At 40.2% G+C, this 25,429-nt stretch overlaps 3 protein-coding genes across 3 annotated transcripts in view; 2 read left to right on the top strand and 1 right to left on the bottom strand.

Annotated features, from left to right (window-relative positions):
• Window positions 1-7,139: 7,139 nt before the first annotated feature.
• LOC114549224 (zinc finger protein 205-like) lies at window positions 7,140-11,423 on the bottom strand. Its single transcript, XM_028569458.1, has 2 exons — window positions 11,124-11,423; window positions 7,140-8,954 (listed from the first exon to the last, which is right to left on the bottom strand). Exons 1-2 carry the CDS (start codon window positions 11,151-11,153, stop codon window positions 7,845-7,847), a joined length of 1,140 nt encoding a protein of 379 aa, XP_028425259.1. The 5' UTR covers window positions 11,154-11,423; the 3' UTR covers window positions 7,140-7,844.
• A 1,683-nt stretch (window positions 11,424-13,106) lies between these two features.
• On the top strand, window positions 13,107-22,435 carry eif1axb (eukaryotic translation initiation factor 1A X-linked b). Its single transcript, XM_028569462.1, has 7 exons — window positions 13,107-13,291; window positions 14,474-14,557; window positions 17,022-17,125; window positions 17,346-17,396; window positions 19,055-19,136; window positions 20,746-20,837; window positions 21,072-22,435. The coding sequence occupies exons 1-7, from the start codon at window positions 13,276-13,278 to the stop codon at window positions 21,075-21,077; spliced, it is 435 nt and encodes a 144-aa protein (XP_028425263.1). The 5' UTR covers window positions 13,107-13,275; the 3' UTR covers window positions 21,078-22,435.
• A 1,073-nt stretch (window positions 22,436-23,508) lies between these two features.
• The window catches only part of map7d2b (MAP7 domain containing 2b), a 31,788-nt gene continuing 29,867 nt past the window's right edge, over window positions 23,509-25,429 (top strand). Inside the window, exons 1-3 of the mRNA XM_028570005.1 lie at window positions 23,509-23,552; window positions 23,937-24,114; window positions 25,160-25,243. Of these exons, the coding sequence (XP_028425806.1) occupies window positions 24,078-24,114; window positions 25,160-25,243 (121 nt within the window). The 5' untranslated portion in view covers window positions 23,509-23,552; window positions 23,937-24,077. The remainder of the gene's footprint in view (window positions 23,553-23,936; window positions 24,115-25,159; window positions 25,244-25,429) is intronic.

Below are 25,429 nucleotides of genomic sequence, written 5' to 3'. Positions count from 1 at the left end.
TTAGTCTTTCAATTAAGCAGAATACATTCATGTGTAGGTATCACTTAAATGTAATGCTGCGTGGTATTTTAGTTTATAATTCATTGATTTGATAACTAATTATATTTTTATTAATTATCTGAAGCAACTAAAGCGTTAAGATAAATGTGGTGAAGTATACAAGTAGTAGGAAATGGAAAATACTAAAATAAAGTATAAGTATGTCAAATTGTACTTGGATATTTTCCACCTCTGGCAACAACCGGTGACAATCTAGAGCATCGCTCAGGCCGATAAACCGATATTTTCTCCATATTTTCACGTTCCTTGTGCAGCTTTAAGACACGTCGGTGAATTTAAAAGACATTTTAAACCCGCCGAGGCTACGAGAGCTGCTTTAACTCGACGAGACGGCTGACGTTTGCACGCCAAACGTAAGAGAACTTGGGCACACATTACAGTCCTGTTGAGGAGTCCTCATCCTCCGTTTACCTGAAAAAACAACGAGACGGCCTGGTTACCTGACAGGCTGTTGGGAATGAAAAAGAAAAGGAAAGAGAGCTTCCTGCTTCCACAGAAACAAACTTCTTCAAGCTTCTTCTGTACGATCCGACATCATCATCATCATCATCATCATCTCTGTGTGGGCGCAGCAGGCGGCGAGCTGAACTGTAAATGTATATACATGTACGAGCAACTCAGGTTTCTACAAATCAAGACAATGCAGGTTTTTTTTTTTTTTATATTTTGTCCAGGAGGAGAGATATGTACATAAACACAAAATAAGCACACAGATGTTCGGAGGTGAGAGGGACACGTGGACGAGTTATAGAGTTATATCCCAAAACCTGGCGGATCCATTTGGTCTCATTTGTTTCTGTTTTCCACGTCTTGTTTTGGGGTCCAACTCTTTCTCGAGGCATGATTTCACGTAACGATGTTTAACGTGTTTGTGATTTGGAGGATTTTTCTGTCCGCACAAGCCCTTTAAAAAGTGTAGCAGAAAGAAAAAAAAAAAACACGCTTCAGGAGACGCGTCAGTAAAGAAATGAAAAGGGTTGGTTCACCCACATTGTTGATCTTAATGCAACCAATCGGTGAGGTGTCCTGATTTTAAGTCCCCAATATGGGCCAAGCCCCTAAAACACTGGATATTACATTCCCCCATAATGCAACAGTGTCTTTCTTTAGACTCTCTCTGACTGTTTATCGTCATCCAAACTCTCCACTATTCCGGTTTGTAGCGTAGACTTTCTGTCGTAGTCTGAGAGTTTGGGTTTTATTCCTACATGTTCCTACATTCTGTCTGCAACACGATACAGTAAAAGTTAGATACTATTTCATATGTTGTGTTTCATATAAACGTGAAATTTGTCCCACAAGCGAGTAGGGCGGCACGATATGAGGAAAATATCTAATTGTGATTATTTTGAATTTATATTGCGATTGCGATATGATTCACGATATTGGAGGGAATGATCATTTTTGTATCTTTATTCTCATTTTCATTGAAAAATATATAAAAAATGATTGAAGTGTGATTTTCGCGAGGATCTGTACCAAACAAAGATGTTTTCTGTAGGATAGTATATGTAGGCCGGGACGTCTCTGCAGCTCCACAATACTTCATTAAGAACGGTTTGACACGTATTTAGCCTTTAACAAATATTGCGCCCCTATGCGATTTGGATATTGCGTTAGTCCATATTAACCTGACTCCGCCAGATGGATGGCTTCGCATTGGCATATCCATCTGGGAACTTTCCGTTGGAGAACTTTTGGGAAGGGGCGGAAATACTGGTTATTTGATTGGATGAACCATCTGTCTATCACCTATGTTGGTGATAGACGGGCCAAATCAACCAATCAGATCCACGAAGCGTATGAAAATACAACCACAAGCCCGCCCCTGCTGCTGCAGGCAAAGCATAGCTCGTTAGCTCAGCAAGCTAGCAACATGTCGGTAAAGGAGATTTGCCGTTTGTGTAACGAGAATTTAGGAATAAAAGACACCATTTCAGGTTCCCGGACCATATTCCAAAAGAAGGATCCAAGAGAAAAAAAGCATTAGCGAGCGGCTAACAGAATTAGGGCTACCGCTGGCTGAAAATACTGGTTAGCTGATTGGATAAACCATCTGTCTATCACCACCTAAACCCACCTCAAAACCAAAGCTGATTGGCCCGGTCGTTTGGCTAACGGCTCCAAATTTTCTCTGCCTCAAGATGCCAGACTGATCTGCGAGTGGAAAACTGGAGCTTGCCAGATCAGGACGGTCTCACGAGGCTAAGTCCATATTGCCATTTCGATAAAATTTTGATTAATTGTGCAGCCCTACAAGCGTGCATAAAATTCAGTTTATTATTGTACCAAAAAAATTAGTAAAGAAGGTTATTTTTCTAACCTCTGAACATAAACTGAATTCAGTTCGCTTCCTTTGCCTCGAGGTGACGGCAGAAATCTAAAAACCAGGACAAATTAAAAACCTCAACTTTCCGCACGAACAGATGCGACTAGACAACAAGTTCTTCTAGGAGCCGTTCTGGAACTTTTAACCAAATCACATGATCTTCCTCAGCGGATAGAGTTTGTATTTTCTCCTCTGAGCACTTTAGTGGCTTTAAAGTTGACTTGATTCTTCACTTTTTCCTTAAAGTTACAATCTTGGAAGATCTCAGTTTTGATCCCAGAGATCCAAAAGCGCTTTTTTCTCCCGGAAATGTGGCCACAGACGCCCAGTTCTGTGGGAGCCGTCGGCTCAGTCACCTTTGCGTTACCTCGTCCAGAGAGAGAAAGTGGCTTAACAGACATTTATTTAAATGAAAATCTTCCCAACTTTAAAGTGTAACAACTGAGCAAACTCCATCCGCTGATGAAGCCGGTGTGATGTGAGTGAAAGGTCCAGAACAGCTACTGAGTGAAACTCGCGGTGAGACTCCCGATCATTTCAAAATCATTACAAAGTTTCCCAGAAAGAACTTTCTAATCCGGTACTAATGAGATATCCTTCAAAGCTCGTACCAATATGTTAATTAGCGATTTATTCGTCTAAACTTTCTTTTACATTTATGTTTGTTTTTTTATTATTATTTTTTGGCCTTTATTGACAGAACAGCTGAAGAAATGAAAGGGGAGAAATCCAGCAAAGGGATGCAGGTCGGAGTCAAACCCGTGCCCACTGCGTCGAGGACTAAACCTCTATATATGGGCGCCCGCTCTACCAACTGAGCTATCCGGGCGCCCTCTTTTACATTTCTGTTGAGTGCCTGTTGAAACATTTCACAGCTGAACACAGTTGGGTTACACTTTAATTGAAGGTATCTACATAAGAGTGACATGACACTGTCATAAACATTATAAACAAGTCATAAATGTTTATGACATAACGCTTCTGTCAGACTGTCATTCTTTTTTTGTCATGACAAGTTAGGGTTAGGGTTCATGTGTTCATGACAGTGTCATGTCACCCTTATGTAGATACCTTCAAGTAAAGTAGTTACCCAGAGTTTCTAGTTTCACTACAACTGAAACCAAACTACAAACTTCTTTTCAGGGAAACTTTGCAGAAATGATTTGAAAATGACTGACTTTAGTTTGTGGTGAACTGGCCCTTTAATTACAACACAAGATGTAACGAATAGTTGTGAAATAATCTCTTCAGAAACTTAACTGTCTTCTGGGTGGATCTGGACAAGTTGCACGGCAGATGTTAGATAGTAGTGTGTGTGTGTGTGTGTGTGTGTGTGTGTGTGTGTGTGTGTGTGTGTGTGTGTGTGTGTGTGTGTGTGTGTGTGTGTGTGTGTGTGTGTGTGTGTGTGTGTGTGTGTGTGAGCCTTTGAAGACAATCACCAATCACCGAGAACTAAAGAAAAACTAAACTCTCCTTGCATCCTGCAATGTTTCTGTGAATGATTGAAAAGCGCTTCCTCCCTCTCGTCATCTGAATGTCCGTCAACATAAAGGGACACAACTTTTGACTGCTGAGACAAAAAAATAAAAAAAAGTTCTAGATTTTCGTTGTTTTATAATGTACCATGAAATATATAAATGTTGTTTGCCTCGTCTATCGATGTACAGCTCTGGGATAAAGGAATGTAAAAGGAATCTTTCTGTAATGATGAACTGGGGAATAGCTTTCTTCTTTTTCTTCTTTCTCTCCATCTTCCTCCTCTTCTGTCTGATCCTGTCAGCGTTCACCCTGCTGCTACGCCAGCTCTCTGTTTTTGTACCTGCAGTGAGAGTTGGACTTTCTATTAAAAATAATAAAAAGGATAATCAGCTGATAACGCATGCTGACTCAGAAACTCTGTTTTTAAATGCCAAATTCACCCAAATAATGAAAAAAGAAAATTATGACTTTCCTCTTATCATATGAACTGGTCTGTTGTTTTATAACTAAACCAGTCAACAGTTTTTCCTACTCTGTGCTGATGGTAAATACTATTTTGTATGGACAAATGAAAACCCATTTACCGACGCGGATTTTAAAGCGAGTAAAATAACTGGAGGTGAAAAGAAATCTGTGGTATTTCCCTTTTTAATGATGTCAGAAAATAAAACATGAAGGTAATGTTGCAGGCACATCAGACTGTTAAAACAAAGAATTAAAAAAAACTAAATGCACATTACAAAGATTTCATTCCAAACACTTTCATTTATATAAAAAAAACTGAGCGTTGCACTTTCATCTCAGTGTTTCTGCACCAAACTTAGTTGATATTTTGGTGATTTTAGCACCTTTCTTAGTTTTTTTTTGCTTTATATTAGTTTTACTACCTCCTATTTAACACTTTTTATCCCACTGACTGCAAAAATAATAGTTTTAATTCAACGTTCTCAAACCATCTGGACATTTTTAAATCATCGGTGGGTTTTTAAATCCACCCTTTGGGCTTAAACATGTTAAAATGTAACTATTAAATCTTAATATGATGCCGATTTAAGTGTTTTAGCACATGGTTCCCAATCTGCGGGTTGAGACTCCTGAGATCACGTGTCAAACTCACGGCCCATTTAATCTAGTCGTGCGCCAAACCCCAAAAAGACAGGAAACTGCAATTCCAACTGCAATTATGCGACGCTCAAAGCAGAATTTGGCAGATTTGCTGACTTTGAGACTCATTCAGGCTGTGAAACAGCTCGCTGTGAGTCGGCTGTGTGGTGGCCTGCTTTTAAAAAACGTAATCTTTGTTTTGCTTGATTTGCTAAGGACCTTTTTTTGCTGACTTTCGTAGGGCTTCCTCTCATCATATGAAGGAATAAATAAAGTTTGTATTGTTGTTTCTTGCTTATAAAAGGCAGTGATGGAGGAAGTGCTCGGATAATAAAGTAGTAATACCGGTGTTGAAATATTCGCCATTCAAACTTTTTCTTCAGTTAAATTATCAGCATCAAAATATTCTTAAAGCACCAAAAGTACAGTATAGGTCAACAAAAATACGACAAAAGTCAGAAAAAAAAACGACATGCAGTAATACAGTCAAAGATATTTAACTTTTCTCAATAAAAGCATCTTAATAACTTCTACATGTCTGGCCCTTGATGGGAGTTTCCAGGGTGGCCCTTAGTGAAATGAGAGACACCCCCCCGCCCCCTTGGTTTAAAGGGTCCAAATTTACACAAAATAAAATGACAGCGATTCTGTTATCACAGAAACTATCGGGCTCTGGATCAGCGCTCTGTGACTGGCCCACAGCCGGGGGGCCCTCGCTGCTAAGCGGGCTTAACAACCTTTCTGGGGGAAACACTGACTTTCACGTATATATGTATCAATTTGTGTATTTTTTAGTTAATTTATAACTGCCAGTTTGAATCCTTTGATTTCAAAGTGATTTCTCCCTCAAATACTGGCAGTGCCCTTTACATCGGCTACTTTGATGTCTTTTAGTTTTTACACCATCTGCACATTCAAACATTTCTGATAAAAAAAAAAAAAAAAAACCTCTTATGGAAGCTAACAATACTAACGGTAATATTCATACGGAGATCATTTTCTTACAACTAAAATGGAAGAAAACCAGCAGATGTTTAAAGATGAAAACAAAGCTGTGAACAGGAAGCTTTTTTTTCAGAATAAAAATCTGACTTTCAAACCAGCGACATGTAAACATCCCCACTTTAAATGATATACTCTCTCTACTGTAACTGGAATAACTCGCAAGTAATACAGAATGTACAGTATTTACACACACACACACACACACACACACACACACACCTTTTACAACCTGAGTCTTATGGTGCGTTCTTTTTGTCTTGTAATTGCGACTAGTAGCTCGAGTGTGATGTCACATCCGTGTCGAAAAACGAATAACCTGCGGGGTTGTTGCGTTCTTTTCTGTCACACAATACTACGAGTCGGAGAAAATATGGATTTTTGTAACATTTTTAGTAACATTTAGGATTCTATTCACCCAGTTATTGACATATTACACAAATATATAGTTTGATACATGAAAATTACGTTTTGATTAACGTTTCTGCAAGACTCGGCTTAAAGCCGTTGTTGTCATATACCAACCGAGCGTCTCTAGCCAATTTCAGCTGCACAAGCTACAAAATAACTAATCAGGCGGTATTTAACTCCTAATAAGACTGTAGAGACATGTCTATAGGTAGCAGTATACAGCACTATGTTTAACTCCTAATAAGACTGTAGAGACATGTCTATAGGTAGCAGTATACAGCACTATGTTTAACTCCTAATAAGACTGTAGAGACACGTCTATAGGTAGCAGTATACAGCACTATGTTTAACTCCTAATAAGACTGTAGAGACATGCCTATAGGTAGCAGTATACAGCACTATGTTTAACTCCTAATAAGACTGTAGAGACATGTCTATAGGTAGCAGTATACAGCACTATGTTTAACTCCTAATAAGACTGTAGAGACATGTCTATAGGTAGCAGTATACAGCACTATGTGTACGACTTCTTCATTTGGTTACAACAACGACAAAAGTGCTTAAAATTGTAGAAAACCACAATGTTTACTACGTGTGATGCACGACGTAGCCATCTTTGAAAGTGAACTCGGGGTCCTCTGAGTTCAGACGACTTGACGAGTTGTATATACACGACCTCGGGGGCGTTCTTTTTGCAACTTCTGGTTCGTAACTCCGGAAAACAACTCATAAATCGACTTCGGTGGACAAAAAGAACGCACCATTATTTACATTGGCAATTAAAATGTTTTTTAGATATTTTTTAAACCAAAAACACCATCTGGTTTCAGCTCCTCTGAAGTTAGTCTTGGTTAAAAATGATTATAAACTTTTATTTGAGTTTTGAACTGTTGGTCAAACCGAACATTTACAATACGTCACTGTAACAGGATTTTTTCAGTTATTTTCTGACTTTATCAACAAGACAATTTCAATTTCATGTAGTGTCAAATCATCGCAGGACACTTTCTAGATAGAAAAGTGGGGGTCTAGACCACACTCTATGATTTGCAGAGACCCAACAACAATTCCCTCCAGAGCAAGTAAAAAAATAATTAAAGTATCTGAGAGTTGGTCCTTTCATCGGACTCTCAGCAAGGACGAGGATTAGCTGACGTCCCAAAATGTCAAAACTAGCCTAATGCTTTTTACGCAAAGCTTTCCTTCGATCTCCGTGGACACCACCGTTACCAAACTGGGTTTCCTCCACAGTGACGATGCTCAAGGTCCAAGACTTCACCAAACTGCACAAGTTACGCACAACTTGAGGCAGATTTTGAGATAAAAAATACCAAATAATTGTTTCTACAGTTCAGATCACAACCGTCAAAGATGCATAAAAGCCAGACACGTCCGACAAAGAGGCGATTTAGTCATGATTTAGTCTAAAAACAGACCGAACTTAAACAAAAAAAACGTGTCAGAAGTCAGAGTCGTCTGTGGCAGAGTTATCGCCGTTGGCGGAGACTCGGTGAGACTGGTGGTTTTCACCGGACTCTTCCTCCTCCTGCTGCTGCTTCTTCTTCTTCTTGTCGTGGTTCTTGATGTGAATAAGCAGACCCCTCGACGTCATTTCGTAGATCTGACACTTGGCGCAGTGGTGGGGCGACACGCCCACGTGCCTGAACTGATCGGCCAGGTAGGTGACGATCGACTGGAAGCCTTTGTTGCAGATGTGGCAGCGAGGGATGACGCCCGGGTGCTCCGTCTCCAGGTGACTCTTCAGACCGCACCGCGAGCCCCTGTACCCCCTCTTCCCCGCCTCCACCGGGCAGAGGTGGCAGGTGAACACGGCGGCCTTGTTGGCGTGGCGTTTCGTGTGCCGGTCCAGTTCGATCTGAGTGCGAACCGAGCGCTGGCACGGCGCGCAGAAGAACTTCTTGTTGGTGTCCAGGTTGTGCATGTGCTTCAGGTGCACGGCCAAACCCGAGCCTCTCTTGAAGAACTTGCCGGGCGGCGGGCACAGCGTGCACACCAGCTGACTCGGACCCACGGCCGAGTTCGCCCCCATCACGTCGCTGTAGTGCTCCCCGAGCTCCAGCACGCTCTTGTTGCTCAGAACCTCTTCCTCCTCTTTTCCCTCCTCCGCCATCAGCTTCCTCTTCCGCCCCGCGCCGGGTCTTGGCCTCGGCGCCACGGACGGTTTGGACAGCACGGGCGGAGGAGCTCCGGCGCTCTCTCTCGCCGCGGGATGTGTAATTATCGGCTTTTTGGCCGGCAGCGATTTGTCCACAGACATCGTGAACTGGTAGCTCTCTCCTTCCTCTTCGGGATTTGAATACTCGATGACGTAGACGCTGTCTTCTTCTTCTTCCTCCGCCGCAGGCATCGAGTACTCCACCTCGTAGCAATGCGCGGCGTCTTTTACCTCCCCCCCGTCTTGACACTGTTCCTCCGCAATGTGTGTGTCGTCTATTCTCACCACTGTTATCTGGTCCATCCCGCCTGCGACTGCTCCGTCCCAGTTTCCATTTCCTGACGCTGTTTTTCCTGCAGGCCCACCTCCAACCGCTGGGGGTTCAGAAGACGTCTAACACGAGAAAATAAACAGGGTTTTTATGGGGGTCTGAGTATTCATTAGTCGATCAACAGAAAATTATTATTTAATAATGTAAAGGGCAAAGTCAAACACAGGTTTCAGCCTCTCAAATGTGAATATGAAAGGAGGGAGAGAAGGAAGGAAGAATGATAACAAAAGAGGCAGAGAAAGTTAGTAAGGATGTTAAGAATGAAGGAGGGAGAGGGGGAAAGAAGGACGTAAGGATGTTAAGAATGAAGGAGAGAGAGATAGAGAAGGAAAAGGTAAGGATGATAAGAATGGAGGGAGAGAGAGAGAGAGAGAAGGAAAAGGTAAGGATGATAAGAATGAAGGAGGGAGAGAGAGAAGGAAAAGGTAAGGATGTTAAGAATGAAGGAGGGAGAGAGAGAGAGAGAGAAGGAAAAGGTAAGGATAAGAATGAAGGAGGGAGAGAGAGAAGGAAAAGGTAAGGATGTTAAGAATGAAGGAGGGAGAGAGAGAGAAGGAAAAGGTAAGGATGATGAGAATGAAGGAGGGAGAGAGAGAGAGAGAAGGAAAAGGTAAGGATGTTAAGAATGAAGGAGGGAGAGAGAGAGAAGGAAAAGGTAAGGATGATAAGAATGAAGGAGGGAGAGAGAGAAGGAAAAGGTAAGGATGTTAAGAATGAAGGAGGGAGAGAGAGAGAAGGAAAAGGTAAGGATGATGAGAATGAAGGAGGGAGAGAGAGAGAGAGAAGGAAAAGGTAAGGATGTTAAGAATGAAGGAGGGAGAGAGAGAAGGAAAAGGTAAGGATGTTAAGAATGAAGGAGGGAGAGAGAGAGAAGGAAAAGGTAAGGATGATAAGAATGAAGGAGGGAGAGAGAGAAGGAAAAGGTAAGGATGTTAAGAATGAAGGAGTGAGAGAGAGAGAAGGAAAGGTAAGAATGATAAGAATGAAGGAGGGAGAGAGAGAGAGAGAAGGAAGGACGTAAGGATAATAAGAAGGAAGGAGGGAGAGAGAAGTAAAGACGGCACAAAAGGGAAAAAAAAACAAAACAAGGACAACTGGAGGGAAGGAAGGAAGAAATGATCAGAGGAAAGGAAGGACAGAACAAGATTAGAGATTGAAAAACATGTAAAGTGAATATCTTTGGGTTTTGGAACAATCAATCAATCTGAAGATGATTGGGCTTAACTGGGTTTACATTACCTTGTAGTTCAACCTGTGTTACTTTAGTCACATTATTTGGGATAAAAGTTTGTGAACTAACAACTGATATATTTTGTGTTTTTTCATGTAATTATAAAACCCAGATTATTGCCTTTTCATGTTTATGTATTTATTTCTATTACCCTGTAATGTTATATTGAAGTATCCCCACTACGTTATGTTCTTTTTTTGTGATGTTTGTATTTTGAATTGTTTTATGTCGGGCTGCCACTAACGATTATTTTCATAGTCGATTAATCTGTTGATTTTTTTTTCTTGATTAATCAATTAGTTGTTTGGTCTCTAAAATGTCAGAAAAATGTGAAAAATGTGGATCAGTATTTCCCAAAAAGCCCAAGATGACGTCCTCACATGTCTCGTTTTGTCCACAACTCAAATATATTCAGTTTACTGTCACAGAGGAGAGAAGACACTAGAACAATATTCACATTTACAAGCTGGAATCAAATAATTTGAAGGATAAACAGATAATCCTTCTTTCATAAAACTAGAGCTGCAACGATTAATCTATTAGTTGTCAACTCTTAAATTAATCGCCAACTGTTTTGATAATCGATTAGTCGGTTTGAGTCATTTAATTAAAAATAAAAATTATTAAAAGAAAGGTCATCTAAAAAGGTTAAAAACACATGTTGACACATTGCAACCCCTGTAATCCGGTAAAACCTCCTTTTATAACCAGACCACCATATGTAATAATAATAATAATAATAATAATAATAATAATAAGATATACTTTATTGTCCCCAAAGGAAAAAATTTGGACTCTGTCCATTCTGCAGCGTTACAAAGACAACACAGAACACAGAAACGACAACACAAAAAACAAGTATCTCTCAACGCATGCCCTCATGCAGCACAAACATGCTTCCATATACATATAGTAAGCACATTAACTACTCCTTTTAATATTGTTCCAGAGAGGAGCAGCCGCAGCACTTTATTTCTGTTTTAAATCCATGTTCGCTCACCATGATGATGCTGCTGCTGAAGTCAGCCATCACAGCAGACCTCGCTGGTCAGGTTACTTGGAAACAAAACTGGAAGCTAGCTTAGCAACAACGTAGCTAACGCGACTGCAAGTTGACAGCCGTAAAAATACGTATTTATTTTAACTTTAAACCACTTGGCAACGTGTCGGTTGAAAAGCACATCTAAATGTTCAGAAAACAGGAGATAGTGAAGCTTTTATTCGCTGCAGGAGGGTAGCTCTTAATCATAGCCAGCTAGCTTCCCCCAAAATGTCTATTTTCTTTTCTGGGGAAATCATAACATCAACAGCGCATCGGAGCCGCTTCCGCCCCCTGGCGGCGCGGAGGGATACAGCGCTAGACCAAAGACGTTATAACAACAATAATATAAGTAGCCTATATTATAAACAGCTAAAATAAATTAACTATACATCAAGTTTCCTACACCGAGTTATACTCCTGCTAGAGTACAGCTGAAACAGGGCAGGTATTTTCAGATGTCGTTACAAGTGCCTAGCCATGTGAACGGATTCCTTCAAGTGAACACAGTGAATATAGGCTGCAGTAGATGTGAAAGAAATGCATAAAAGTTGTGCTAATTCAGCCAGTGCATATATAGCCTACAAAATACATAGATAAATAAATAAAAAATAAAATAAGAGTGCATAATACATACATAATCAAATTAAATGTACTTAAAGGAGTACTCCGGTCGATTTCAACGCGTAGTTCTGTTGTTTGTGGTCACGGAGTGAGTCAGTAGCGAGAAAAAACGAAAATAATCGGTGTTTCCTACACCGAGATATACTCCTGCTAGAGTACAGCTGAAACAGGGCAGGTATGTTCAGATGTCATTACAAGTGCCTAGCCATGTGAACACAGTGAATATAGGCTGCAGTAGATGTGAAAGAAATGCATAAAAGTTGTGCTAATTCCGCCAGTGCATATATAGCCTACAAACAGAGGTCTCAAGTCGAATTTATACAATCCAATATTCCACCAAAAAACGATGGTCAGGAATTGGTTATGTCCATAGTAATGACTATGTAGCAACATAGTAGCCTAACATCACAACTGAGCCTGCACGGGAAAATCAAGGGAAATCATAATAATAAATCATTACCTCCAATTTGTCTGCAGCTGGTCTTTTTGCCTTTGGAATGGCATTTGCCTTCAGATGCCAGCACTGTGCACGTGGCAAGTGGCTCTTTTCGGTGAAGTCTTCCTCATCAAAATGTTCGCTGCAAACACGGTAATCTATCTCACGTAATGTTCGCAAGGGAGTACGCACGTCAACCTGAAGTGCACCCAGCCACAACGGTAAAGTCTCCCGGTTGCGGAGGGGTAGACGGTGAAAGCTCAAGCACAAATATCTCTTCATTTTGTTGCCACAACTTGGAAAGGCACAAACTCGAACCATTTTCTCAGATTCCTCCCGATCTAACTCCAAGCTCAGCTCTTCGATCTCCTCTAGGATGTCGCCGACAGTCTCCACTGTTACGCATGAACACGCGCGAGAACTCAAGCCTTGTTGTTGTTGGAGCTGTGCAGGCTCAGTTGAGATCACCTTCACAGTCCTCCATTAGATTTTTGTACCCAGCCAAATACATAATTGTATCACACATCATTCATAGTTTAAGACCCTATCGGTGGTCTTTTTTTTCTTTCTAGCAGATCAAATTAATTGAATAAATAATACAGATCAACAATTTACTCTTGTAAAGCACTTTGGGACTTGCTATATTAAATACACGTATTATTTTATTATTACCTTAGCCTTACTTAATATGGTGATGAAGATTTAGGTTTAGTTTATTTATTTTTTATTTATCATTTAATTATTTGAAAAAACATAAAAAAGAAAATGTATTAATTATGTTTTTTGCGTATTGTACATATTAGAGATATTGTGACTCATACTCCATACCAGTTGGGGGCGGTAATGCGCAAAATTGTCGTTTGTCAACCGTCATAGAAGAATGTCTTGGCAGGCGCATGCGCAAACCGGCGGAGCGAATCAGCGGTGACTTGCTAAGGTTCTCGTAGCGTTCAGTTTAGATTTGTGCTTTTCGCTGACTGTCGTACACAGTTTTTGTTTAACCGTGAATCGTTTCTACCGAGCGGGATTAACGTGACCGAGGCGTGAAGGAATATGCCCAAAAATAAAGGTAAGAGCCTGGCGGAGACGTGTGTTTCAGTGTTGTTAATTGTCTGTCGAGCCCGCCGTAAAGGCACACGCAGTGAAAACGTGACACCGAACAGCTAACGCGAGTTAGCAACACGAACGAGTCCTTTTAACAGCTGCCAACGGTGTCTCCGTGTAACGTACTCACTAAACAACGATTCTGCTTAGGTAAAAGTTAAGATAGTTTAGTTAATTAAAAGTTGTACAACGCTTTGTGACTGCTAGCCAGCTAATAGCTACAATACTTGGCACTTTAATCCCGTTGATAGCTGACACAGCTAGCTAACTAGCTAGCTAGCTAGTTGCTAGGTAAACCCCACCCGGTGTGGCCCGTGACGTCCGAGACTTTTATTTATTAAATTATTTTTTTTTCTAAAAGTATCCTCTGGTGCTGTATATCTACTGAAGATTGTGTGGAACTATTAATATTGGTTGAACTAATAATATATATCTGGTATGGAAACCCGTTTCCGACAATGTGATGGGGAAAAAGATAAGTAGCAAGTAACGTGAAGTTGTTACAATTAGTTAGTATCTCACAATATTGAGCAACTTTCTCAAAATGAGTTGGTATCTAACTAACTCTTTATTTTGACCTATGTTTTCTATATATATATTAATAAAAGAACACCAGAATTACTGTAATATAAAAGTAAAAAAAGTATGCCCTTTAAGCGTTCGTACAGAATGCAGATTGGCTGTGCAAAATGGAGGCTATTATAGTTACAAGCACAAAAAGATATATATTGCTAGTTGTCAAAGCTGTAGAGAATGTAAATGTGAGTGCAGTTTACAGTTAGAGTCCAGAGGGACATAAGCAGCCTCCCAGTCCACTGATCTCCATTCAGCAACATTTGGGGGAAGTAAAAATTACAATATTTATTTCCCTCTGAATTGTGGTGGAGTGGAAGTAGAAAATGACATGAAGAGAGAAAGTAAAATACAAGTACCTAAAATGTGTACTTAAGTACAGTACTAGAGTAAATGTACTGTTCACATGCCGGTTATCTGTGGAGTAAGTGTGTCAACTAGAGACTTACATGACGAGAAGTAGACTTAACTGGAACTGAGAACTAACTGATAAACACCGTTATCTCGATGAATAGAATCCATAAAAAATATGAATGGACAACTTGAACTGATGTCTTCCTGTCTGTGGTTATAGGTAAAGGAGGAAAGAATCGGCGACGTGGAAAGAATGAGAATGAGTCCGAGAAGAGAGAGCTGGTGTTCAAAGAGGACGGACAGGGTGAGTAAAGTTACACCAAAGGCAGTCAACTAAAGATCCATCTTTTCACTGCAGGATGTGTGCTTAGTAAGGGTTTGAATATTCACTGGTCTCACGATGCATTTTGATTACGACTATCACAATGCACCACCTCCTCAATTTTATTATATATTTGTTTTGATCAATAAATTCAAGCAGTCAGATGTATGTATGTGTATGAGAACTCCTTTTTATTGCATCTGCTCTTAAAAAAAGACACTTCCTAAATGTAGTGGAGTCTGAACACAGCAGACAAAAGGCAAAAAGCCTTCAACAAGCAATATCAGTAGGCAATAATCGATTATGGTCTGTCACTGCATCAATGCAGAATCGTCCAGGTCCGCGCAGCGACGCATTGATTCAATGATTAATTTCCACACCTGTAGTGCTTAGTTAAAGTTCTTTAAATCTACATCCAGGACACACAATAACCCTGTTTGCTTTTGGTCAGAAAATGTCAACTTGGTGTTTATTGTAGTAACTAAAGTCACCAAATTGTATTCCTGCTGTTAGTAGATAAAATAATTCTGGTCGGTAATTTACATTGATTAAAAACTGTGAAAAACAAGCCAACTTTCACATCTGAGTAGAGCCGACACGCTCAGTCAATCATCCGATAATTAACTTGAAAACAATTTTGATAATTTAATTTAATCTTCCATTAGGGCTGCCCCCTTTTAGTCGACTAATAAGTTGTTAATTCTTAGTTGACTAAGATTTCTTTACTCGATTAGTCTTATTTCCAAGAAAACTATGAGCACATGTCTGGTAAACACAAGATTTAAAGTGCTGCTTTTGCATGATTGTTTGTGGAGAAACTCAGTTTTACAGATCTGGCGATTAAATCAACTAATCGATCAGTCGACAAAATCAAATGAGCGTTAGTCGACTAAGAATTTCTTTAATCGAGGACTGCTCTAGATTCCAGCGTCTCATATGTTCTGCTTTTATTTTATGACTGTAAACGGAGTATCTTTGGGGTTTGGACGGACGGGCACACTAAACAAGCAATTTGATAATGGTTTGTTTCAGTCATTCATCAAACAAGAATGCTGAACATTTTCTTCTCCGTCCAGTGTAGGGCTGCAGCAATTATAGAATGACGCTATTGTTAATTTTCTATTACAGCATCAATGTGTAGCGTTGAAAACAAATTGCAAGACTATAGGAAGAGTTTGCGGTTTCTAAGACCCTGAAAAAATTCTGATGAATAATAAATAACAATCTGCAGATTCAGTTACGTACCACAAATGGTAATTAACTGACTCAGCAACGATGTTTAAAGTTAAGGATTGTTTGACAAGCCGCAGACATTGTTACAGGGAGCCTTCTCGCCAGACGGTAGCATCAGCCTGCAGTGAGAAGTGTTCAGAACTTCAACTGCAGTGGTCGAGCTGCCAAAATCCCTTTTAGGCATTAAAGTAAACCCAGTGTGTGGAGGAGGCTTTGCTGGTGTAAGGAAAACCTTTAAGTAGTGAAGGCAAAGCTTACTTAATGCACACAGACTGTCATTTATAGCAGAAATTATAAATGTTGTGATAACCACAGAATCTTTTTAGAATATTTATATTTATGTATCACATTTTCTGCTAAAACTCATCTTAATTAGATCTACATTATAATGGAGGATAAACATTCCAGACATTCAAGAAGAAATCTAAGGACTTGTTTGTGTAATTTATTTAGTCAACACAATTGAGCTTTTTTTCAGGGAGCAGCACATAATTCATGTGAAAAGAAGTTAGTTAAGACCAGGATTATGCTGTTTCCACTTGTTTTTTTTTGTTGTTGTTGCAAAAGCTCTTGTGTTCTTTCTCTACTGGCCTTTTTAGCCTGTACAACTTCAACAGTAGAACCTTCTTATTCAGACACCAGGGACAAAGAGGCCTCTGCTGTTTCCATCCCTCGGCCCTTTCTGCCTTTTTAACTTATCCCTTTTATGTGAAATTATATTTCCAGACAAATTTGGTATAAGTTGTCGCACACTGTGGCTTTGGCCTATAACTCCGAAAGGTGTTTTCAAGTTATGATTTATTCTCATAAACTGTTTTCCCACAGGAAATTGGTTAGGGGAGGTGGTGAGAGCTGCCCATAAGTGTAGTTACTAGAATAGTTTTAACACTCACCTTACTCCTTAAAATGTCACCTTTGCTGTGTGATTTAACGCCACTTCGCATGTTGCCCAAATCTTATAATATATATCATACAAATGTTAGAATTGTAGCAGAGTTAATGTGTTTATGTCAAGTGAGGCAAGACACCTATTAGATGGTGGGAAAAGTATAAATAATACTTTTTTTTTTATTTCATAATCTCTCTCTCTGTAAGGACCTCCACATGATGTCTTGGTATCTGACTGAATCAGCACTTGGTTCATGTAAATGTCCCGATCTCTGTCTTTCTATCACCTTGGTTTAACAGTCGTTTGCTCTCTTGTGTCTTCCAGAATATGCTCAGGTGATTAAAATGCTGGGGAACGGACGTCTGGAGGCCATGTGCTTTGACGGAACCAAGCGGCTTTGCCACATCAGAGGAAAACTCCGGAAAAAGGTAGGAATGTCCTGACCGTCCCCTCGCACCTTCCCCCCCCTTAACCAGCCCACACAGGAAACCTCGTAACGTGATGCTGAGTCTGCGTGTTCTCAATGGTCAGTCAGCCACTGTTCATGCGGCAGCATGGACTCAGTTGACCGCGTGTGTGAGGGTCACAAAGTGCAGCGTGTTGCTGTATGACACGGGGTAACCTCTGCTCTGTTTGGTTTCCCTCTAGGTTTGGATTAACACGTCGGACATCATCCTGGTCGGACTGAGAGATTACCAGGTGTGTTGGTCGCTCACACACGACACAGAACAGACCCGTCACCCTTTTGCATTTAACATTTTAAGGGTTTTTGTGCTCTGAAATGGAAGAAGGAATAGTTACCGGCAAACGTCTGACATTATCAATCAGTTTAACAACTTATCCTGTTACATATAAAGGAACAAGGCAACTCGGCTATTTTAGATATTTTTTTGACATGGCTTTGCAAATAAAAAGGTCCTGTTCTTGTGGAATCATGTTTAGTTAAGATCTGAACTTTTAAAAACAAGTATAAAGTGAATATTTGTTCTTGTTTTTACCAGTTAATCTCTAAAATCAAGAAAAAGCACAGGCTATATGATAAATACTAGGTGCAGGACAGAAGAACGTGTAGAAGACTGAGAAACAGAGTCTGTAGACTAGATAATGCTCCCATGAAACGTATATTTTTCTAATTACCACCAAGGTCTGAAGAAGAGCAGGTCGCTCAAAACAATTTATTAAATATATGTTTTATTGGAGCATTGTGCGGACTCTTTATTTCTCAGACTTAATCTCTGTAATCAAACCATTTCTGTCTGGAGAAAAATATTCATTCTTTTCTTTCACCCTGTCATGATTATTGTAACTGTATCAAGCATTCAGTAATTATTTCAGTTTTTCAGCTGCTCGGCTTTTAACTGAAACTAAGAGACCAGATAGATCACAATTTAAAATGATGTGAGTCATTTACAAGGTATTCCATTATGAAAACTTATTAAAGCTCTTCTCACTAGGGCTGTGTATTGGCAAGAATCTGGCAATACGATACGTATCACGATACATGGTCACGATTCAATATATTGCAATATATTTCATTACTGTGTGTAAAGCAATATATTGGGGTTTTTTAAAGTATAATTTTAGAAAAACTAATATTAAAAAAAAAGACATGATGTGCATAAAAGTCAAAGAAGCTTACTTTAGGTAAACAATTCAGTACACAGAAAATCAAACTGCCAGTTTGGGATTGTGGTCCTTAGTGAGCTAATGTTGATATGCCAAAGTTCAGCCATAGCTACGTTGTTAGCTTCTAGCAAAAAGTCAGGCACTGCTAGACACTGTTAGGCTCTGTTAGGCAAGGACACTAGTGGTGCGTTTCAGCATAGCCATCTAGCGGTAGGGGGGGTTTAAACGCAACATAAACGTGAACCACTGTCTTGCATGAATATTTTTAACTAAATAAAAATAAATCAATATTGCAAAATAAAATATTGCGATACTCAAGTGTAGCGATGTTTTTCTTACACCCCTACTTCTCACAGTTCCCTGCAAGTCTAGATTTACTACAAAGGGTGACCGTTCTTCTGCTGTCTGTTCACAATTCGCACCAATACATCAGCATTAAATGTCAGCTAAAAACACTCCTTTTTGAATGGGCGTTTAATTGTGTTAATTACTGTATCTTGCTATTTATTAAGGGATATCATTGTATCAGTAGCTGTACATTTACAGTTTTTCACTCTGGTAATCAGGTTTTTGTACAGTCATCTTCAGTTGATCCTTCTGTCATTAGGTGTCATTTGTATGACATTTGTCACTCATTTGTCATTTGTTACTCTTGTAATTTGTTACTCTTATCATTAAAACACTCAAACATTGTAACCCTAAACACTGCAATACCACAACTTCTGTTTCAGGACAACAAAGCTGATGTCATCCTCAAGTACAACGCAGACGAGGCTCGCAGTTTGAAAGCGTACGGAGAGCTGCCAGAGCACGGTGAGTTAAACCAACGCCACGGCTGCTGGATCCAAAAACTGAACGTAACTGTAGTGAAACAAGTCCAGGAACAGTCCCGTTACGGAAGGCTGAAACTGGTGAAATAATGTGCCGTTTGTGACGGCCCTGACCTTTTTCACAGCCCTGACCTTCATTACAACGGTTTACCTCCTAAAGGTGCTTGTATACTCACGCTGGACACTGTGTGCGCGTGCCCTACGAGTGCACACAGAGACTTTTATGCTCAACGCTTTGTTCGTTTGCAGTACTCTCCGAAACACCACAGGGCGTACAGACAAAATAATCTGTGAATGAGCAAGAAGTAGTAGAGAAGAAGAAACTGGAAGTTAAGGAAAGCAGGCTGCCTGGCAAGAGCAGTAAACACATCCACACGTTAAAAAACTGACGTACCGCGAAACATTCCAGAAGTTGCAAAAAGAGCTCGCCCCCGAGGTCGTATATATACGACTCGTCAAGTCGTCTGAACTCAGAGGACCCCGAGTTCACTTTCAAAGATGGCTACGTCTAGACATGTCTCTACAGTCTTATTAGGAGTTAAACATAGCGCTGTATACTGCTACCTATAGACATGTCTCTACAGTCTTATTAGGAGTTAAACATAGTGCTGTATACTGCTACCTATAGACATGTCTCTACAGTCTTATTAGGAGTTAAACATAGTGCTGTATACTGCTACCTATAGACATGTCTCTACAATCTTATTAGGAGTTAAACATAGTGCTGTATACTGCTACCTATAGACATGTCTCTACAGTCTTATTAGGAGTTAAACATAGCGCTGTATACTGCTACCTATAGACATGTCTCTACAGTCTTATTAGGAGTTAAACATAGTGCTGTATACTGCTACCTATAGACATGTCTCTACAGTCTTATTAGGAGTTAAACCTAGCGCTGTATACTGCTACCTATAGACATGTCTCTACAGTCTTATTAGGAGTTAAATACCGCCTAATTAGTTATTTTGTAGCTCGTGCAGCTGAAATTGGCTAGAGACGCTCGGTTTCTATATGACAACAATGGCTTTAAGCCGAGTCTTGAGCAGAAAGCAGAGCAGTAGCCTACATGCGGTTATTCGTTTTTTCGACACAGATGTGACGTCACACTCGAGCTACTACTCGCGATTACAAGACAAAAAGAACGCACCATTAGCTTCTAGCAAAAAGTCAGGCGCTGTTAGGTTAGGACACTATAGTGGTGCGTCTCAGTATAGCCATCTAGCGGTTTAAACAACATAAGCGTGAACCACTGTCATGCATGAATAGAGAAAATGGAGAATAACACAGATGCTTGTACAGACGAACCTGTTCTTCCTAGCTGACGGTGTTGAACAAAAATTCAGAGGTGCATGACCAAGCGCCGCGACAGCTTGTGGGGCCTTTTACGCGCCGGAAACGACCGCTGTGGTGACGTCATTTGATGGCGCGCGCCCGTCGCCCTGGCAACACCGCGGCTACCATAAGCCTAGCTTAACGAGCCGTATACCCTGAATCATTTCACACATTGTATTTTAAATAGTTTTTCTGTTTTATGAACACGAGTAGTGTTTTCCTTTTTAACACTTTCCTGTCCGCCTTCTCTCTCGCAGCCAAAATCAACGAGACGGACACCTTCGGGCCCGGAGACGACGACGAGATCCAGTTTGATGACATTGGCGACGACGATGAGGACATTGATGATGTAAGCTCCTTTCATTTTTTAAAGAACTTTTCCTGGGTGTCTGTATTCAATCCTATTGGCAGCATGACACCTATCCCTTCTCCTAACACAATAAAAGCTGGATAACCATCTTCAGTGATTAAAAACTGAATGCAGCAAATGAAAGTCCAATAATTTCCTTTTTAAAGCATAAAATACAATTCTAAAAAGGCAGAATTAAAGTTATAAAACCTTTTTGTTTTCTCTCTTTTACAGATCTAAAGACCTGCTACTGGAGGGGGAAGGTGGGATTTTACTAGAGATGCTCCAATTGGAATATTTTGAGCCAATACACCGCACCAATTATGATTTTTTTTTTTTTTTTTTTTTTTAATATAAAAGATCAGCCTATGCCAATCCAATACAGTTTATTAATATACAGTATGTTTCGATTGATTCCAGTCTGTTAACCATCAGTAGACGTTGTTTTTTTTTTTTTTTTAAACTTTAAGTGCATTTCACGTAGAAAGAGGAAGAAACAACACCAGTACTTTATAGTTTATTGTTGATATGAATGAATATGAGATGCTGCTTTAGTGCGACTGTCTCGAGTTATCACGTAGCGACTGGAGGGCGATGCAGCAGGCTGCCTGGGGACTGAACGATGACGCAGACAGTTTGCTTTCTCTGCCTTCATGCGGTTTGGATTGGAGAATTTAGGCTGATCACCAGCATCATATGTAGGGTGAATATCCAAAGCATTTGCTAGATTTTCACATTATTTTTGTTTTGAACATCAACGAAATTCACAGAAGTTTTTCTTTTTTTTTTTTTTTTTGTCCTGTATTATCCGTAAACACTTACTGCTTAGAGGAGGCTCACGCCGATACCATGACAGCAGAATATCTCGCACTAAATGAGTCATCTTTTTAAAAGAAAATGTATTTATATTGATTTCACTTTATGTGGAATTTAGCAGCAAGTACAGAATCTCTGGATTCGTCAATAAAAAGATAAACCATTTTGTGTTTTTCCTTTTGGCAGTCTGTATCATTGTAGCCTGGGAGACAGTTTATACCGTTTTAGGCAGTTTGAAAGCTGTTTATAAATGACAAAAGAGAGATGACATTTGAGTACGGCTCTTATCTTTTTGTTTACATCATATTCCACTGACATCGTATGTTTTGGATTCAACCATGGCCTGAATGAAGGCGACCTCTCTCCTCTTGAATTTAAAAGAAGAATCAAAATGTATTTTTCTATGGTTTCCCTTATTTGTGTTTTCTGTGCGTTTTTGTGTTTTCCGTGTTCTGTTTTTGGACTCTTTGCTGCTTGCTCGTTCTGTGGCTGCAACACACCGTCACGGTCTCTCTAGACCAGCGGGTCCCAAACCTCTCCTCCGCCAACACAACCTCAGTCGCTTAAACAAAACAACACAAAAATGATATACAGAAGTTAATGTTCCTTCTTACCCCCTCTGGAAACTGCCCCATGTTCCCTGAGGGGGGCCCAGCACCTCAGTTTGGGAACCGCTGCTCTAGACTTCATGGGGCCGGTCGCTGTTGTTGCTGTAACTCTGAATTAATACAAAATGTACTATGATGTTTAAGGCTGGGTTTCCAATAAAGATCTTAACTCCACTGACCTGGCATAGTGATTTTTGGAGCGCTACACGCACTTCCTGTGCCGGTCTGAAGGTGGCGAGGTTGAGCTAAATTAGAAGGACGTGTCTGGTGAAGCGGCCTCTCGCGCTTCAGAGCTCCAAGTCAAGAACATCCGGGGCTGATGGGTGTTGACGGGGCACAATATGTCTGGCCTGATACTATTTCTGTCATTAGAAAAAAATCTTTATTAGCCGATGTGTCCTTGAGCAAAGTGCCGAAGCTGCAGGCCCCCCACCAGCGCTCTGAACCTGATCTCTGACCGGTCTGTCTGTTTCAGTGTGCTTTGACTTTCTCTATTCCCATAATGTCACTACTATTAGATCATATGTTGTCCAGTTGTCTTTCCCAAAACATTCACGCGTTTCTGGATTCTCCCAAAACGACGTTGAATGCCCATGAAGGCAAATCTTGAAACCGGTTGTTGAGGTGTTCTGTATTTATTCTGGTTTAAAGTCTCAATCTGCTGAGAAATTAGCCCAAAATATTAGAATATAAGGTTGCAAACGCCATGATTTTTTTAATTAATTGATTAATAAAATGGGTACCAAATAATTTTGTCAACGAACTAATTGGTTAAACGACTATTTTGAAAAAACAATTTATAAAGTAATTTAAACTGTCAGATAAATTAATTTTAAAAAGTACAATATTTCCCTCTGAAACGTAGTGGTGTGGAAGTGTTTTCTACTGTATTTAGTTACATTCCACCACTGGCACAGTATGTGGTCATGATTGGTTTTGGTTTATTTACAATAAAATTCAGTTTGTAGTTATTAATAGAGGACTTGTGTGTGAGTGACCCATATTGCATGTCAACAGCAGCAGCCTGCCCGATGTGACGTAATCCGCCGCTGGGGCTTGCTTGTGCCTGGCACGTGCGCTCTGACACGAGCCAGAGGAGGGGCGCCTAATCAAGACACGTGAGAGAGGGGGGTGGGGGAGGGGTTAACACACCTTTATATTTTAATTATAACCCCTATAAACCTTTAATAAAGGTGTTTTAGTTGTAATATTTACTCGACGGCTGTTGCTGTTTTCTTCTGCCAAGCCACGTAGTTCCCGAACAGCTGGTTGCTAGGCGACGCATAACGGCGTGAGTGGTGATTTTTGGTGCATTAATATGTAAATAAGCCAACTGTGAAGCGGTTGCAGGTTTGTAGACTGCCAAAATGTACTGAACCGCGATGAAATGAATAAAAAAATAAATAAAATGTATTCTTTTTTTATTTTTATTTAAGCGACATTTACATCCACATAACATTTTAAATGTAAAGTTTTTTTAAGCTATGGAGAATTGAGAAAGTAGACTCGCCATTGATTGAATCTTTAAATGGCCTATGGCTACAATATTGGCAGCTAGGCCTATACTGTTTTAAATGAGCTTGGTGAACACGACATCATTGCTACAGCATCTCAGAAGGACATTTATGCTAGCTAGCATAAGGCCCTCCCTCTCCATCTCTCCATCTCTCCATAGGCTCCTCACTCCTAGCATCATATTTTCCTCCGTATTTTCCCTGAGTCATTGTGTTAACACCGGCGGTCTCCTGTTTGGGTTTCGACGGCTCTCTGGATCTTGTCAGGTCCCTCTGATGAAAATATTCGACGACGTTTCAAAATGACTGAAGTGGCTCCAAGCTGCACTGAGATGACAGGTGAGAAAGATATGCTCTCATTTATACATTTAGTTTATTCCCATGAAAATGTCAAGCAATGGTTGTTGTTGCTTACACACACAAACACACACCTAGTTTATAACGTTAAGGAGACTGATAAGCCCGAGACTACCAATTTAAACGGATAAGACTGAAAGATGTATATCTGGCAATTGTTCACCACAGATCACAGACCACACGTCATGCTATGCTTTGCACTTGATATTTTATATTTTAAAGAATAATGTCACCACTAAAATGGGAAAGGGAGGTTTTCTGCAATGCACCTGGAACTATATATTTACTATCTATGGAGATATTTAATATATTAACTTATAAATGCCAGAGTATATAAATTATTGCTGCGTTTCATACAGTATTCTTAAGGAAACTATGTTGGCATGTATTGTCCTCTTATGGATTCAAATGTTCTTTATTCAGCATTTATTTAAACCACTACATCTCTGGTTAGTAACAGACTGAGGGGATGTTCCTTAAATCAGCCATGTTCCCTCATTAATGCAGCAGCTTCTTGTCAGCTTCATATCTCACATTCCTCAACTGAAAACAGCTAATCATTTTTTTGCATATGATCTCAATTTTGAATAAACATGAAGTAGAGAAAACCCATGGGGCACTGGGATTTAGCTCAGATTTACATGTATTTGCATATCTAATAACTGTGTGTGTGTGTGTGTGTGTGTGTGTGTGTGTGTGTGTGTGTGTGTGTGTTTTGAGAGGACGTTTGCACCCATCCCGCCGTGTGTTAAGTGTGTGTGCACAGACACTTTCATAACAGCTTTAGAAATAAAAAACACAACAGGAAGAAGGCTTAAAGGTTACACTCAGGGGTGCTGCATCGGCAGCTCACACTGACCCCTGACCCCAAAGGCGACACAGTGACCGACAGGAGATTTATCCCATTTGGATGCCATTGACAAATGCAGGAGTCACATTCACCACTCAAGCTTTCCATTTTTAGCTTTATTTACCACTTAAGCGGCATAGCACGACTCATGTCTGACTCTTCTCTCCAAAAACACAGCGCTGGCCCCTCCTCCTGCACCGCTGATCACCAGCAGGAATGCATCTCCTGCTCGATCACCATCCAGTCACAACAGCCTTCCAGGTAAACCTCTAATCACATTACAACCTTTGATTTGCTCCCATTATCTTCATAATTCAGCTATCATTTTCTTGGTTGCGGTTGAGCCGGCTAGCCAAACTGTCTTCTGTCTCCCAAGCAGGTGTAATTTAGAGTCGTCATTAAGTAACAAGACAGTCGGGTCAGTAGGAAGTCGACCTCCTATCACAT

Source organism: Perca flavescens, chromosome 22 (assembly GCF_004354835.1).
Source record: "Perca flavescens isolate YP-PL-M2 chromosome 22, PFLA_1.0, whole genome shotgun sequence".
Classification (NCBI taxonomy): domain Eukaryota; kingdom Metazoa; phylum Chordata; class Actinopteri; order Perciformes; family Percidae; genus Perca; species Perca flavescens.
This window is presented reverse-complemented; position numbering and strand designations above follow the sequence as displayed.

Excerpts from the sequence above, each read along its gene's own strand:
- LOC114549224 (XM_028569458.1), bottom strand. The coding sequence starts at position 11,153 with ATGGCTGACTTCAGCAGCAGCATCATCATG. Across the intron at positions 8,955-11,123 it reads TCAGCAGCAGCATCATCATG|ACGTCTTCTGAACCCCCAGC; the intron begins GTGAGCGAACAT and ends TTCTCGTGTTAG.
- eif1axb (XM_028569462.1), top strand. Across the intron at positions 17,126-17,345 it reads GAGGAAAACTCCGGAAAAAG|GTTTGGATTAACACGTCGGA; the intron begins GTAGGAATGTCC and ends GTTTCCCTCTAG. Across the intron at positions 19,137-20,745 it reads CGGAGAGCTGCCAGAGCACG|CCAAAATCAACGAGACGGAC; the intron begins GTGAGTTAAACC and ends TCTCTCTCGCAG.